Here is a 14,619-nt window from a genome sequence, read left to right as displayed (position 1 = left end):
AGAGAGAAAGTCTAGAGGAAAGCAACAACAATGATAAAAGGTTTAGAAAACCTGACTAGGAGAGTCTGGTTTTTTTTAAAGGGCATGTTTAGTCTTGAGAAAAGAAGATTGGGGACCTGAAAAACAGGCTTCAAATAAATTAAGGGGTGTTAGAGGACTCTTTTCAATTGTTCTCTACGTCCACTGAAGGTGGGAGAAGAAATAATAGGCTTACTCTGCACCAAGGGGGATTTTAGGTTAGATAGCAGGAAAAACTTTCTAACTCTCAGGGTAGTTAAGTTTTGAAATAGGCTTCCAGGGGAGGTTGTGGTATCCTCCTCGTTGAAGTTTTTTAAGAACAGGTTGGACAAACGTCTGTCAGGGATGGTTTGACGGGGTATATCAGCCCCACACTGGTGCAGCAGGGGTTAACCCTCCTCTCTTGGATTAGGAGGCCACGCCCCTTCGGCTCTGCTGGACATGTTCCAGCTGGAGACAGGATATAAAGGGCAGCAGAGCAGCTCAGTCTTGGCTGACTGCAGGCGAGGAAGGAGGTGTGCTACTGAGTCCTGGAGGAGAAACACCTTCACTCCAGGATGTGGAGGCCAGCTAGATGGAGACAGACCCCGAAACACTGGCTTGGGACACTGCAGAGCGGGGAGAGACCATGGAGACCCAGAGGCAGTGAATTGCAGAAAATTGGGTAGGAAGTGACCCAGGGAAACTTTGGGAGTAAGTGGTGGTAGAACTGGAGACAGGCTCAGTGTATTTTTGGTAGGATCACCACTGAACTGGTGGTGGAAAACCCTGCCACTGACAGGGCCCTGAGTTGGGACCCAGAGGAGAGGGTGGGCCCAGGTCCCCTTATCCTGGCCACCGCCCAACTGGGGTGGTGGTCCAGCTCACATACACTATTGACTCTGGCCGCTGGGCCGCCCTGCCCTGCCCTGCCCTGCCCTGCCCTGCCCTGCCCTGCCCTGAGAGCAAGGGCCAAGCTACAGATTAAGGCCATATAGCCACGCAGCCCCAAGACCGGGGCAGCCTTACAGACTCAATTGCAGGGCCGTAACACACCTCTCTCCTGCCCCCAAAGGGTGATGGGGTGTATCAGCCCTTCAACAACTGGTCTAAGTTTACTTGGTCCTGCCTTGGTAAGGGGGCTGGACTTGATGACTTCTCAAGGCTTGTTCCTGCCCTACATTTCTATGATGCTAAGGGCTAGGCACTTTGCAAATCCCACTTTGGCCCTCAAAAGAGGCTTTGTGCTGACTTTCAGCACAGGGTGAATTTCACCTTTGGTGCCTAATTCAAAGTCTAGGCAGTTAATGAAATTAAAACTAATGATATTTCTATAGCAATGTTAAAAACCATCCACAGAATAACAAAGCTCATCAGGCCTCTTTGTTTAATAGAGGGTGGGTTACGTTGTTAAACAACCTACCTTGATAAATTGCAGCCTCCATGGCATACGTCATTTTATTCATTCTGCTTTGGATTCTGTCCCATTTCTTGAGGTCTGACTGGTGTGGAGGAAAGTTCCCCAAGCAATATACAGGATTCCAAAGATGTCCTTTATCCAGGTTGTATAGGGAAGAGTTAGAACCTCTTTAGCCTTACCTGTGACAATGCCATATGGATATCAATAGCCCTCTTTTTCTGTATCCTCACTTTTTTTCTAGCTTATATCTCAAGTGCTCTGCTGATTTCTATACACTATTTCATGATCTTATGTTTATCATCTTCATTTTTCTAATTTCTCTCCTTCCAGTAATATTTCCTCTCCTTCTCCCCACTTGTATCCACCCACATCCCACTCCCTTCAGTGTGTTCAGTCCACCTGCAAACTTGATCAAGCTACAACTCAGTTCTTCCTCCAGATCATTTATCAAGCTGTGAAATAACATCTGGCTCAACCCTGTGCCCTTTCTCCAGTGGAATCTTACTCAATGCATCTTTCCAAAGATGAGCTCAACCATGGAAGACCTGCTATTGGAACAGGAGAGTCTGAATTAGTGTGGTGTTCTCCAGATCAAGTCTCTCCAGGACTGTATTATACTCCCATAAGGGCCAGAAAGCTTTTCTTTTTAAATTCCAGCTTAAACTGTGCAGAAAATAAGGCCTTGATCCTGCAATTGGATCTTGGCCATACCTCACCACCTGTGCCAGGAATCCATTGCCTTTCATATGGGCCCACCCACGCTGATCTAATTCCAGCATTGCAAGAAATGCCTTGGCTACTGGAGACTGTGTACCACTGAGCTAGGGGCTGGTCCAGAGCCCACTATTATTAAAGCACATCCGAGAGGCGAAGGTCACCTGCTGGCTTCACAGGGGTAAGTGGCAAAGTGGTTGTTACAATTTACTAAGTTCTATGAAATTGCTGCCTGACACCAATAGCCACTTTTCTTTCATATTGTGGGGTGTTTACAATTGCCGCAGGCACATTTATGTAGCTTTAGAGACCCCCCCCCTTCTCCTCCTCAAAAATAGAGAGAACCAAGGTCACAAGGTGGATGAATGGATTTAAAGACTCAAATGCTAAAGCAATCCTCGAAGGTGAGCAGCAGGGGGGAGTGTGCAGGAGAAGCAGTGCTCTGTGGACAGTGGCTAGGACACTAGAACATGACTCCAGAAATCTGCGTGCTATGCCCAGCTTTGCCACAAAGCTACTGTATGCCCTTGGGCCAGTCACTTAACCACTTTGTACCTCTGTTTCCTCTCCCACCCTCCGTCTTGCTTATTTAGACTGGAAGCTCTTCAGGGCAAAGACACTTGTCTCCGTTCATGTCTGTACAATGTCTAGCGCTGTGGGATTTTGCTTTCAGCTAGGCATCTGGTACCATGATAGCATCTAATCTTCTTGTCGGGTCCTCCGACTGCTTCTCGCCATATCTGTGCATACGCGATGGCTGGATCCTCCTTAACGGTGGTGAGAGAACTTAGCCATGACTTCAGCTGACTCAGCGTTGGTGGTCTGTCGTGCAGTGGATGTCTTGGATCTGTGTGTTGCCTTGGGCACTCAACAGTACTAGCAACTTCCAGGAATATTCCAGGAGGAGCAACGCTGGTGAGGATGGAGAGGCTGTTGACACAGGGGGGCTCACAACACCCTGTAATGTAGTGTCAGGCGGTGTTCAGTACAGGGTCTTGCTTCTTTGCCTGGGGGGATCACGCCCATGCTGTACAGGCAGAGGAGTAACAAGGTACCGGTGTGGCTGCTCACAGAGTCAACGGGTCTGTACCCCACTCTGATGTAACCAGCTTGCTGAGAATGTGGTGGCATATGCTAACCTTGGCTTTCGTTTTCTCAATGTGGGCTGTAAAGGAGAGTGTGTGGGAGAGAGTAACACCGAGGTAGAAGGGATTATGATGCAAATGAGAACAATATAATATTACGGTATCATGTAATTTGAACTCTGGTGCTGTTGGGTCATTATTATGACTGCTTATTATACAAATAAATGGTATTAATCCTAAATCAACAGTACCAGAGTTCAAATTTTACCTACCTCTAATTTTCTCTTCTTTAAAATAAGGTTTCTACTTCCCTTTTATGTAAAGTGGGGAGAGTTTTTAAATTTACTTCCAGCCATATTATTTGGAATTAATGGGTCAAATATACTGTATATTATCATCTGCATGTAAAAGCCAGATTTACACCATTCAATGTGTTAAAGTGCATTCACACACTCCCAACTCTGCCACTGGTCTACTGGGTGACCTTGGGCAAGTCACTTAACTTCTTTTCATCTTCACCCCTAAAATGGGGAAACTAATTTATGGTACTGACCTCCATTGTAAAGCACTTTGGGATCTGCTGATGCAAAGTACTATAGAAGACCTAGGATATTATTTTTATGGGCACATGCCTATTATGCACACACATAGCCAGTGTTAAAACCAGGCATCTTTGCACATATGAGGCCAGATGGGCTCCTATCTTGCCATACACGTTCACAAATAGCTCGTGTACCTGCATGCAACTGGAATGTCTGGGCATAAGCTAGGCATGAACAAATACAGACTTTGAACATCTGGCCCTTGAAAATCTTGGTTTAAAATTTTCAATAGAGGCTGTTTTGCTCAGTATCTGTGTGAATCAAGCCTTTTATTCAGATGTGTTATGGCAGACACCCACAGTTGGAAAATATTATCCCTTATACAATTCCTTGCGATTTTTCTAACTTTGTTTTTGGGATTTAAAATAATAGTGATTAACAGATCTGTTTTCTTAAGGATATTTTTCTTTGTGTGGATGGCATGCTGGCTTTTCTAAATGTGTGTGGCTGCATGTGCCAAAGCACAATTAACTTCAACGCACTTGTGCAATTTGGTGTGTTTTTTTTATGGCGAAGAGGAGAACCAGATTTGGTGTGTTTTCAAAAATGCATGTGGTCCTCTGAGTTGAGAACTCCAAGTTCCACTAAGTCACTTGTGCGTATATCCGTCTTTTCATATGAGAGTCAGGAGGAACTATACAAAAAGCTTGTATCAAAGCTGGGTTAAACAGCTGAGTATTAAGACTTCATCCAAGGTTTAGTGTTGGGTCATGCTTTAATATGCAATGGAAATAAGCTCTAGAAGAGAGGGACATGAATAAATATTTTCAAACCTGGGTGCCTAAAGCTAATCCCCTAATTTTTTTTCCCCCAGAGGTCTTAAGGACCCAATGGGAAACTCCACTGGACTTGTGCTCTTAAAATCACAAAGGCATTCTTAAAAACCAACCAAAGCTCCCACTGAAATCAATGAAAATTGTTGGTGCTCAACATTTTGGAAAATCAGGCCATTCTTTAAGTACCTAATTTTAGACACCTAAATTAGATCTTAATTGCTTTGGCCAAAGCAATTTTTAAAACCCCCTCAACACAGTAGTGACTATTCCAGTGGTAGAATTCTCTGCAGGCTGCAACTTGATGGAAGTATCTGGGATGTGAATCTAGGCTGTGATAAAAGCACTTTGAGATCCAGCATCTAGAGGATGCTGCAGCATGGCCCACAGACTGGAAACAGGCCTAAATCATAGTAAATCAGCTTCTGCAATCTGGGTAATATGTGGCTGAAAAGGAGGTTCAGAGTCACTGAGGGATCAGAAATTCTGAACCTTGGAAACTGAAAGAAGAGAACTAGCATCAAAGGAAATCGCATAAGTGGAAAAAGAGACCCTCGGGATATCCCAGGGAGCAACAGATCCGTCTTTTTAGTGTTTTCAAAAAAAGTTAGAGGACAGCCAAAGCTTGATAGCAAAAAGGCAATGCAGCAAAATCTATCAGCTAGCCTTTGGGGACCTGGAGATGAGTCTCATCAGAATAAGTGAATATAAATGGTACTCAACCAAGGAAGCATAAAAAATTTTTTTGCAAAATGCAGTAGATCATCTGAAAAGAACCCAGGAGCAAATCTGTCTGCAATGGAAATCTGAAAGCTCCAAAATAATAACCGACATGTCTAGACAAACCAAGCAAGTACTGTATCAGGCTGACCAATGTAAGCAGAGGGCACAATACTGCACCCTCTATACAGCCAAAACTAACGCTGGAAGTTTATTCCTGTAAGGAGTACAGGATCAGGCCCTTGGCTAAGAAAGACTTATCTGGCCAATATCCATTCACTGCAGACCTGTGCATGGACAATCTCAATGCAAGGAGCTAGACATAAGAAATCGAGTCCTTACCTCTACAGAGGGTGCTCCTGGAACTGTTCTCCTTTTACTCTGAATAACCTTTGGCAAATGGAAAAAGCCCAGGATTTCAGACAGGCTGACTTAAGGTTTTCACAGGGAAAACATGCTCTCACCACTGCTTCAGCCTTAAAACTTGACTGGGCCCAAGCCTGTTCCTACTGACACCAGCCCGAGGGGATTTTACTTGCTGAAATCAGTGGGATCAGCCAGGCCCCCACCTATTTCCACCAATTTCATGAAGACTGAAGTAGCAATTAATGGTTTTATTTAAAGGCAAACCAGTGATTAGGCAGTGATTAAACCAGTGATTAGGCAGTCTGTCTTAAACTTTAAGGGAAATTTTAAAATGTGGAGCTCTGGGGAGAAATCTTGTATCCCCTCACTAAGGAGAAATGCACAACAAATAAACACTAGCCTAAAAAGTTTCCACGCAGTTGGGGTAATAAAGAACATAACAGAGGTTTAGAATGAAAAGAAGAAGGGTTAGTAAAGTTGATCTGCTGACTTATTTTTGCTGTTTAACTTTTTTGTAACGTGTAGGCGTCACATCCGGGAACAATAACACAGGAAATAAACTTGATTATGGATTTATAATGTAGCCACTTTTGACGGTAGACCTCCCCCCTAAAATATTTTATAAATCCATATAAAAGGGGGGAGAGACGATAGACCCGGGGGGGGGGGGGATTGAGGATGGGAACTGAATAGAAATCCTGCCTAGAGCCAGCGCCTGGGGAGAGGGTTGTTGTTTTTTCTTTTTTTCCCTTAAACCTGAAAGTATTTGGAAAATTAAAAGAAAGCCTTGTCTATACATAAGTCTCATCCCTTTTCGGATAGACTAGTGCCTCAACAATTTGACTGGCCTATTGTCAGTCTCATTTTGAAGCCCAATATGCCAACTAACCATTTTAAAAAAAAAAACTTGGAAAAAATTCTATGATGTGACCATCTGTCATAATGTCAGTGGAAGCTCTTTCTCCCACCCTCCTTTCAGAAGGGCTAGGTGCAGAGTACCTTGTGTGTGTGTGTGTGTGTCCATAATAAGCCACCACAAACATGAGTAGCCAATCTGGTGGGATAAAACTGAGCACTGAGCCTATGAACTTCAAATCAATTGGACCTACCGAAGTGCTTTTAGAGTTAAAGGGGAAAGTGCCCTTCAGACTGTGTTTCCTCTCAGGCCATTGCTGATCTGAAATGGAGTTTTGTTTTTCCTTAGAAATGTCAGTCATCGCCCCTCTAGGCATGTGATATTTAGAACTAAAGGCTGTTCTCCCCCCCCACCCCCCCCCATGTGCTTTACTTTAGTTCAGTGTGCTCTAAGCTAAAGAAGAGAGGAATTTGAGGTATACACTTTGAGAGATTTGACAAACGCGAGCTGATTGCATCTCTCTACAGTAAACCAGCTGAACTGAGCCTTCCTGCCTCCCTAGAAACAAAAATCTCCTGTATTTATGATTTCTTTTAAATCTTTCTGGTCGCCTAGCCCCTAGGGGGTTTCAAATCTAAGGGTTTCTAGGGAATAAATACAATAAATTGAACCCACGGGAGTCTGTAATATCAGTGAAGTGTCTCCGTCGCCCTGGCCTCTGGGTTGATGATTATTGAGTTAAGCTATGGGTGGTTTATCTAGGAGCCTGTTCGGCATTACAGGCGGTTGGCATTTATGAATTGTATTTGGTGTTTCGACAGGGCAGCAGCTGTTGGAGGGGAGGGCACGAAAACCAGTCAGTTTACCCGCATGGGTACTGCCCTGTTTGCCCCATTGATGGGAATTCTAGGACATTAAACCCACATCTGGTTCATTTCCACTGGTGATTTCTGAGGGGACCTGAGCGTGCCAACGTAAAGGAAAGGAAATTTTGAGGCCGATCGAACTGGTTTCGGACGTGACTCAGCCAGGCAGGAGTTCAGGCTTCTCTATATAGCGAGGACTGGAGATTTTCAACTCTAAAGGATCCTTTTGTCAGTTTCGTCTTTGCCTCCTCTCGGATGGTTCTCACCCTGGCTGCTCTCGATTCGGCTGCAAAATCTAGGAGGGGGGAGGGTTTAACAGCTGCCTTCTTTACCTTTACTTAATGATTTTAAAATCAAAGTTTTTTCCACGCCCATAAAGACACCAGCTCCCGGCAGTTACTTTGAGTCATGAAATAGACAAAGCGGAAATTCAATAGCACGTTTTGTGTGTGTGGTCGGAATCGCTAGCAGCTGCTTCGGATTTATTTATTTTTTAACACTTTCGTTTGTGCAGGGGAGGCAGAATTATTACTTTTACTTAAGAAAGGTAGGAAAAGTCGCCCCGGCACTTACATTTGTCCTTCCTTATCGGATTTCCAAGGCTCTGATTATTCAATAGCTAATTTAAACAAAGCGGATAGAAAAGATGTCAAGTATCCGGAGCATTTAGTCCTTAATTTAGAATTTAAAAAAATATATTCCCAGTGCACATTATTGGGATTAAAGGAGTGTAAAACTGAGGGAGCGCAGCTGTTGTGTTTACCCATGTGGGGTTTTCCCCAAATCAGTAAGTGGTTGCCTTTTTGCAAAAAAAAAAAAAAAAGTAAATAAAACCCCTCTTTGATTCCAGTGCTACAAAAAGGAACTAAGTTTGTTTATGGGATGCGGGCTATTGCATATCGATTTAAACTTGAGAAGTCCAGGACAATGCCTGGCATGCACTGCTGAAATTTTATTAAGGAGCCCTCTAATTGTAGCGAGCCTGTGCCCGAGTCGTTAGGAATTGAATAATTGTGAGCGGTATTTGGAAGCGGGGAGGATGCAGCTGCTTGGCCCAGTTCAGCGGTATTAGTGCTGGAGATTTGACCACCAAATGGTCGCACCTGTTCCTCAGCCGCAGCGAGCTGCAATTCATCACGGCAGTTTCTCACACTGCTAAATATGGGGCTCTTTTTAAAATCCCACTTGTTGAAATTCCAGTTGTTTGGTATCCGACGGGAGCTTCTCCTCCCCACCCAGGACTCTGCCAACCGAAGCGTTCTCACACCTGGGTGAAGCGAAGCACGCGCCCCCCCCCCCCCGGGCCCTGGACTGCATTCGAATTATTCTCAGCAGTGGCCCGATCTTGCCAACCTTCATGCGATTAATCCTTTCTCACACGCTTAGCCTGGTCGATTTCAGGGATGACTCATACGCCCCCTAATTCTGCAAGGGAAAACGTCTCCATTCGTTTTGCGGGGAGGGCAAGGAGTAAAAGTGGTGGTAATCGGGGGGAGTTGAAGAAGGCGCTGCAAACTCTTCCCTATATAAAACTCCCCTATTACAAACTATTTGGATTAGAGGGACGGTACCCTATTGCTTGTTCACTTCCCCCTTTAATTCGCCACAAGAAAAATTGGTAAATCTCGTGAATTAACCAGGCTTCCTTTATGAGAGCACCTACAGGAAAGTGATACTGAAGAAAGTGGATGAGCCGTGTGTGCGGACATTACCCACGGGCCTCATTAGCCCGATTGAAATAAAGTCTTTCCAATCTGGCGAGGTTCATTTGACCACAGCTTTCTCCTCCATCCCTTGCTTCATTTAGCGTCGCGATAGCTCGAGAGAGGGACCCTGCGGGTTGGTGCATTGCAGTCGGTTGTAACCCCCTGTTTTCAGCCATAAGACGGGAATTTCTGGAGGACGCTAGAAATAGAAAATAGCTTGGCCTCCTAAGGGACAGAAAACTCGGGCTGACGCCAGCATCAAGGTGCTAAAAAGGGCGTGTATGGGTTGGAAGCAAGGCGTCTCTCATTTAACAGAGAGCTAGCTCTCTCCCTTCTGTTTTAAAGACACTTGCTAGCGGCGTTGCTTGGGGTTCATCGCAGGTACAACTGGGGGTCGCTGCCTGGACGATCTTCGTCACAGAAGCCGCTTTTGATCTGCTCTCGGCTATTTCGGTTTTTGCCAAGTGGCGGTGATCTGGGGGGACTTTCAGCCGTGCGGGGCAGGAAAGCCTGCGCCGAATACGTGGCCCCCGCTGAATATGTTGTGCCATCGATATTACATTCCTGGATAAGCCCCCAGATGGGCTGGGGGTAGGGACGGGAAGAAGGATCGGGCCCGAAAGCTGGGCTGTCCTATGGGGAAAGGCGAGGGCTGGGGAACTTATTCTTACCTCCGACAGCCTCTTTCTGGGAGCTGCTTTGCCTTGAGCTTGAAGATGCATTTTCCCCTCTCTGTCCAACACCTGTCCGGTAGCAGCTTTCTTTAAATCAGCAGGGAGCTGAGCATCTCCCTGGGAAAGCGTGCGCTCCCGTCCCAAGGGGCAGTGCAAATAACCTGGCTCCTTGGGAACGGTCTGTCTACGTAGGGAACCATAAAACCTGCATGTGGCAAACTTAAGACCTGTTAGGGGTCTGCAAGGCGCGCTGGTGCTAACCAAGCGTCGTGTTAACCCCATGTGGAAAGCGTCCCCTGACCTCCCCCCCCCCGACCCTCTGCTCTTTATACACGTATCCGGAGCTGCATCAGGAAAGCCTTCTGCCCTAGCTCTCTAGTTGAGTGCAGTTTTAGTGGGTGGGGGGTGGATTTTATTCGCAATCCGTATTTTAGCATCCGCGTGTTTTCAGTTCCACCCTCTTGCTCCCCCTTCCCCAGGAGAGTCAGGTCTGCCAGTATTTTGAGCTGTGATTCCCCCCCCCCCTCATTCCCCCCATTCCCCATTCAGTGAATTCTTGAGACCAAGGGACGGGATCAGGGCATTAGGATGCACTTAAATATCACAGTCACTCTTGGTGCCTAAAAAAAAGCTGCCTGGAGCGATGTTTCAGGTAGGGAGCAAAGCGATAGGCGTGGGGCGTCTCCTTCGGTTGGGTGGCATGGGTGTGCTGCGAAATCTCCGGCTAACGCTCCTTTTCGGTCTGCTGGGAAGGGCTGAGTTTAGCCCGGCATAGCTGGGGTAGAGAAACGCGTGCACCCGCAAATCCAGGCTCAGAGAGGGAGACTGTGAAGTCCAGGGGAGGGGGCTTTGCCCAGGGACGAGCGTGGGGGTTTTTGCAAAGGCAAAGCGGCGGGCGCAGGGTGGGATTCGAGTGGAGGGATGGATGCAGAAGCCCGGGGGGAAGAGCTACGGCCGGTGGAAATTCCCTCCCCCGGCTGCACTCGCGGCTCGGGTGTGAGGGAAGGGAAGGGAAGGGAAGGGGCTCGCTTGGCCCGGGTTGCCCCCAGGGGTAAGTGGCAGAGAGGGGCGGCCGGCGGATGTCGGCGGTGGCTGCGGCACGTGATGCGCTGTCTGCGGTATAAAGGCCTCTGGAACAGTTGCAGGCTTCTCAGTGTGTGAGAAGTTCCGCTGGGTCTGAGCTCGGGGGGGAGGGCGCCTTCCCACAGCCCCCCCTCCTCCACCCCCATCCCCTTTTCCACCCCTCCCCGGGCCCCTCCCTCCCCCAGACTCTGCCAAGGAGCGATCGCAAGCCCCCAGCCCCTCTGTGTCCTTCCCTCCTACTCCCATTCCCCCCCCCCAGCCCCCTCCAGCCGCCACCCGGATCCTGCCTTGACTGTCTCCCGCCCGGAGAGCGGCGGGAAGCTGGGGAAGGAGCCGGAGCCTGCTGCCGGCAGTGCCCCGTTGGAGAGAGAAGGGAGGACCGCGCAGCCCCAGCCGCCGCCGCCGCCGCCGCCTCGGGACCCTTCCGGGGGCCGCCGCTAGGTGGGGGGAGCCCGGGCCCGGCTGCCCGAGAATGACTCTGGGCAGGAGCAGCGGCTGCGGGATCATGTCCGAGAACTCCCCGGAGGAGGAGCCGCTCTCCGAGGTGGAGGACGTGGATATCGATGTGGTGGGCCCCCCCCAGGACGGGGGCAAGTTCAGCGAGGAGGAGGAGGAAGAGGAGGAAGACGAAGACGGCGACCCTCTGGGGCTGCCCAGGTCCGGGGCCAGCAGCAAGGCGCGCCTGGGGGGCTCCCCGGAGAGGCGGTCCCCTTCGGGGGCGCCGCAGCCGGCGTGCGCCCGGGGCGCAGCGCCCGGGGAGAAGCCCCCGGCGGCCGGGAAGAACCCGCTGGTGAAGCCGCCCTACTCCTACATCGCGCTCATCACCATGGCCATCCTGCAGAGCCCCAAGAAGCGCCTGACGCTGAGCGAGATCTGCGAGTTCATCAGCGGCCGCTTCCCCTACTACCGGGAGAAGTTCCCGGCCTGGCAGAACAGCATCCGCCACAACCTCTCGCTCAACGACTGCTTCGTCAAGATCCCCCGCGAGCCGGGCAACCCGGGCAAGGGCAACTACTGGACCCTGGACCCGGAGTCGGCCGACATGTTCGACAACGGCAGCTTCCTGCGCCGGAGGAAGCGCTTCAAGCGGCAGCAGCCGCCGCTGCACCCCCCGCACCCCGAGCTCCTGCTGCGCGCCGGGGGGGACCCCGGCCCCTTCCTGCCCGGTTTCCCTTACGGACCCTACGGCTACAACTACGGCCTCCAGCTGCAGACCTACCAGCCCCCCCATCCGCCCCACCCCGGGGCGGGGGGCACCTTTCCCTTCCAGCCCCCGCACTGCCCGCCCCTGCCCGGACCTCCGCCCCCGGCCGCCTCGGTCTTCTCCGGCGCCCCCAGCTTCCCCTCCTTCCTGGGCGGCGAGCTGAGCTGCAGGAAACCTTTCTACCACCCGCAGCTGAGCCCCACCGCCCTGCCCGCCGCCGCCGCCCTCCTGCAGACGCTCAAGGCGGACAACAGCCACGGCGGCGGCCACAGCACCCCCCGGAGGCCTTCGTTTTCCATAGACAACATTATCGGGGGCGCGGCCCCGCAGCCCCACAGCAGCCCCCCCACCTCCTCACCTTACGCCGCGGGCCAAGTTGGGAGCCAGGCTCAAGTCCTGGCCATGCTGACTCCTGCTTTGGCAGCGGCACAGAACCCCTTAAACTTGGCCCACGAGGCTCTCCTGCAGCCCGGACAGAACTTTCCCAGCAAAATCACAACTCTGAGTAGCTGTCCCTTTTAAAAGAGAACGAACAAACAAACAAACAAAGCCCCCCCTTCAAAAATACCTTTCCCCCCCCCTCCCAAATTCTCCTCCTGTTGTGTTTTAAGGTAGGAAATCTTTCTTTTTTGTGTTTTTGTCTCGTTCGCATCCAGATCTCTGTATCTCTTCCCTCTGCTCGAAAAAGAATTATAAACCACCTCCCTCCCGACTCCAAAAGTACATTTATAAAGTGTCCATACTGTACGATGGGAAATTCAGCTGGTTAAAATGTAACATTTTATAGCTGTTAATATTTTTTTTTAAATCGATCTCGGGTCTTGGAAACATTTTCTTTGCGGGTTGCAAACGTCCTGGCGAGAGAGCTGGGCTTGAAACTTACAAGGGGAGTTTACAATGTCTGGGTATTTTTAAAAAGCGTTCCTTCAAAGCTCTGATTTTAAGGGTTTCCTCAAACGTATGCATATTTTTCTCCTCTCGAGGAAAATGTTTAATGATCCGATATTTTTTTTTAATCTTGGTTTGATTGGTTTTACTTCTAAGGCACCATCCAGTATATTTAAAAAAAAAAAATCCGTGAAACTCAGGACCTTTTGAATGAGACGTATTCAAATACACATTTAAAAGATCGGAGATATCAGGAAGCTTTATAATTTTCATTTTTTTTAATCCCAGTTTTTCCACCCCTTAAATGTGCGGGTGGGCGTTTTTTTTTAATGTATCTGTAATTATTTGTATATAGATTATTGGGGAGATAATGTGCAGATTCCACTCCACTCTCTTCACTGGTTGTGCATCCCGTCCTATCTATTTTATTGGGGGAATCTGTGAATACTTTGTGGAAAAGGCCAACGCAGTTTTGTCCACCATGGTGTAAATTAATAAATGTCTGTGAACTGTTTAAAACAAAACCCCAAACGATGATGGTTCGTTCTTATGTATTTTCTTAATGTAAGAACTGATCACCCCCCACGCTAACTCCGGGCCTCAGAACGGAGTGATGTAGCTATCCAATTGACAAAAGTTAGAAACTGAGTAACTATTAAAAATAAAACCACTTAGATCTCTGTGGAGGGGGAGGCTTCTGGTTACTTGAAAACGAAAGCTCCGGCTAAACTGAAGCACCAAACTCGTTAGGTTTTAGCTGGCCTAAATTGGAACCGAATTCTTCAATAGACATTGAGGAAAGCGGACTAGAAGGACAGACGGTCATCAATATATTGATTTTGGTTTTATTTCCCAGGGTAAATGTTTTAGTTCCTCTTCTTACCCGGTCAGAATTTAAAAGTTTAAATTTGGCTTTTGCTCTTTTTGTAAACATGCCCCCCCTTTTAAAAAAATCATAATTCAAGGTTTATAAAATCTCCTTTCTATGATTAGACTTTTAGTTTTGGATCTACATGGGGCAACCACTTGAACTGCTGTTTTCGCTGTTGCCAGGCTGTTCCTAAGGAAAGAGGGGAGAGAATACGGTGTATGTGTGTGTGTGGGGGTGTTTTTCTCCCCCTTTTTATTTTGTTTGGAAACGTTGACCCATGGGAAAATAGCTGAAAGGATTTTGTTTTTCCTGGGGCCCGAGGAGTTCGGCTGGCCCAATGAAACTCGAGCGCTCTGCCTACATTTTGCAACAACTTACGAAAGTAAATAAACATCTTGCAACGCTCCCTGCCCCCCCCCCTTTTTTTTTTGTATTGTCACGCAGGAACTTGAAAGCAATCGGGTTACTTTAAAGAAGCATCCTGGTCTCTTGTGCAGCAAGCAGGGAAGTTGTGTTCAAAGAGCCTTGCCCTTTCAGTGAATTACACCAGACTGATTCAATCCACCCCCCCCCCCCCCCATATTCATTTACCAGCTTCGCATTGTGCCAGTGGACTCCGGCCCCATAGAGATCAATATATTAACAGGCAGGAGCAGTCGCGGGTGAGTGTGTGTGTGCGGGGGGGGGGGGGGTATTCGTGTAGCATTTTACATCTCTCTTAATCCGCCTCGAGCCTCAGCTGAGTTTGTTGATGTTGTTGCTTAAGGGGCTGTTTCCCCTGAATAGGCGCCCAG

General features: G+C 48.5%; 1 protein-coding gene across 1 annotated transcript; it reads left to right on the top strand.

Annotated features, from left to right (window-relative positions):
• Nucleotides 1–10,948: 10,948 nt before the first annotated feature.
• On the top strand, nt 10,949–14,242 carry FOXD2 (forkhead box D2). Its single transcript, XM_073358275.2, has one exon. It carries the CDS (start codon nt 11,335–11,337, stop codon nt 12,586–12,588), a length of 1,254 nt encoding a protein of 417 aa, XP_073214376.1. The 5' UTR covers nt 10,949–11,334; the 3' UTR covers nt 12,589–14,242.
• The last annotated feature ends 377 nt before the right edge of the window (nt 14,243–14,619 follow it).

This window comes from Lepidochelys kempii, chromosome 8 (genome assembly GCF_965140285.1).
Source record: "Lepidochelys kempii isolate rLepKem1 chromosome 8, rLepKem1.hap1, whole genome shotgun sequence".
Classification (NCBI taxonomy): Eukaryota; Metazoa; Chordata; order Testudines; family Cheloniidae; genus Lepidochelys; species Lepidochelys kempii.
This window is presented reverse-complemented; position numbering and strand designations above follow the sequence as displayed.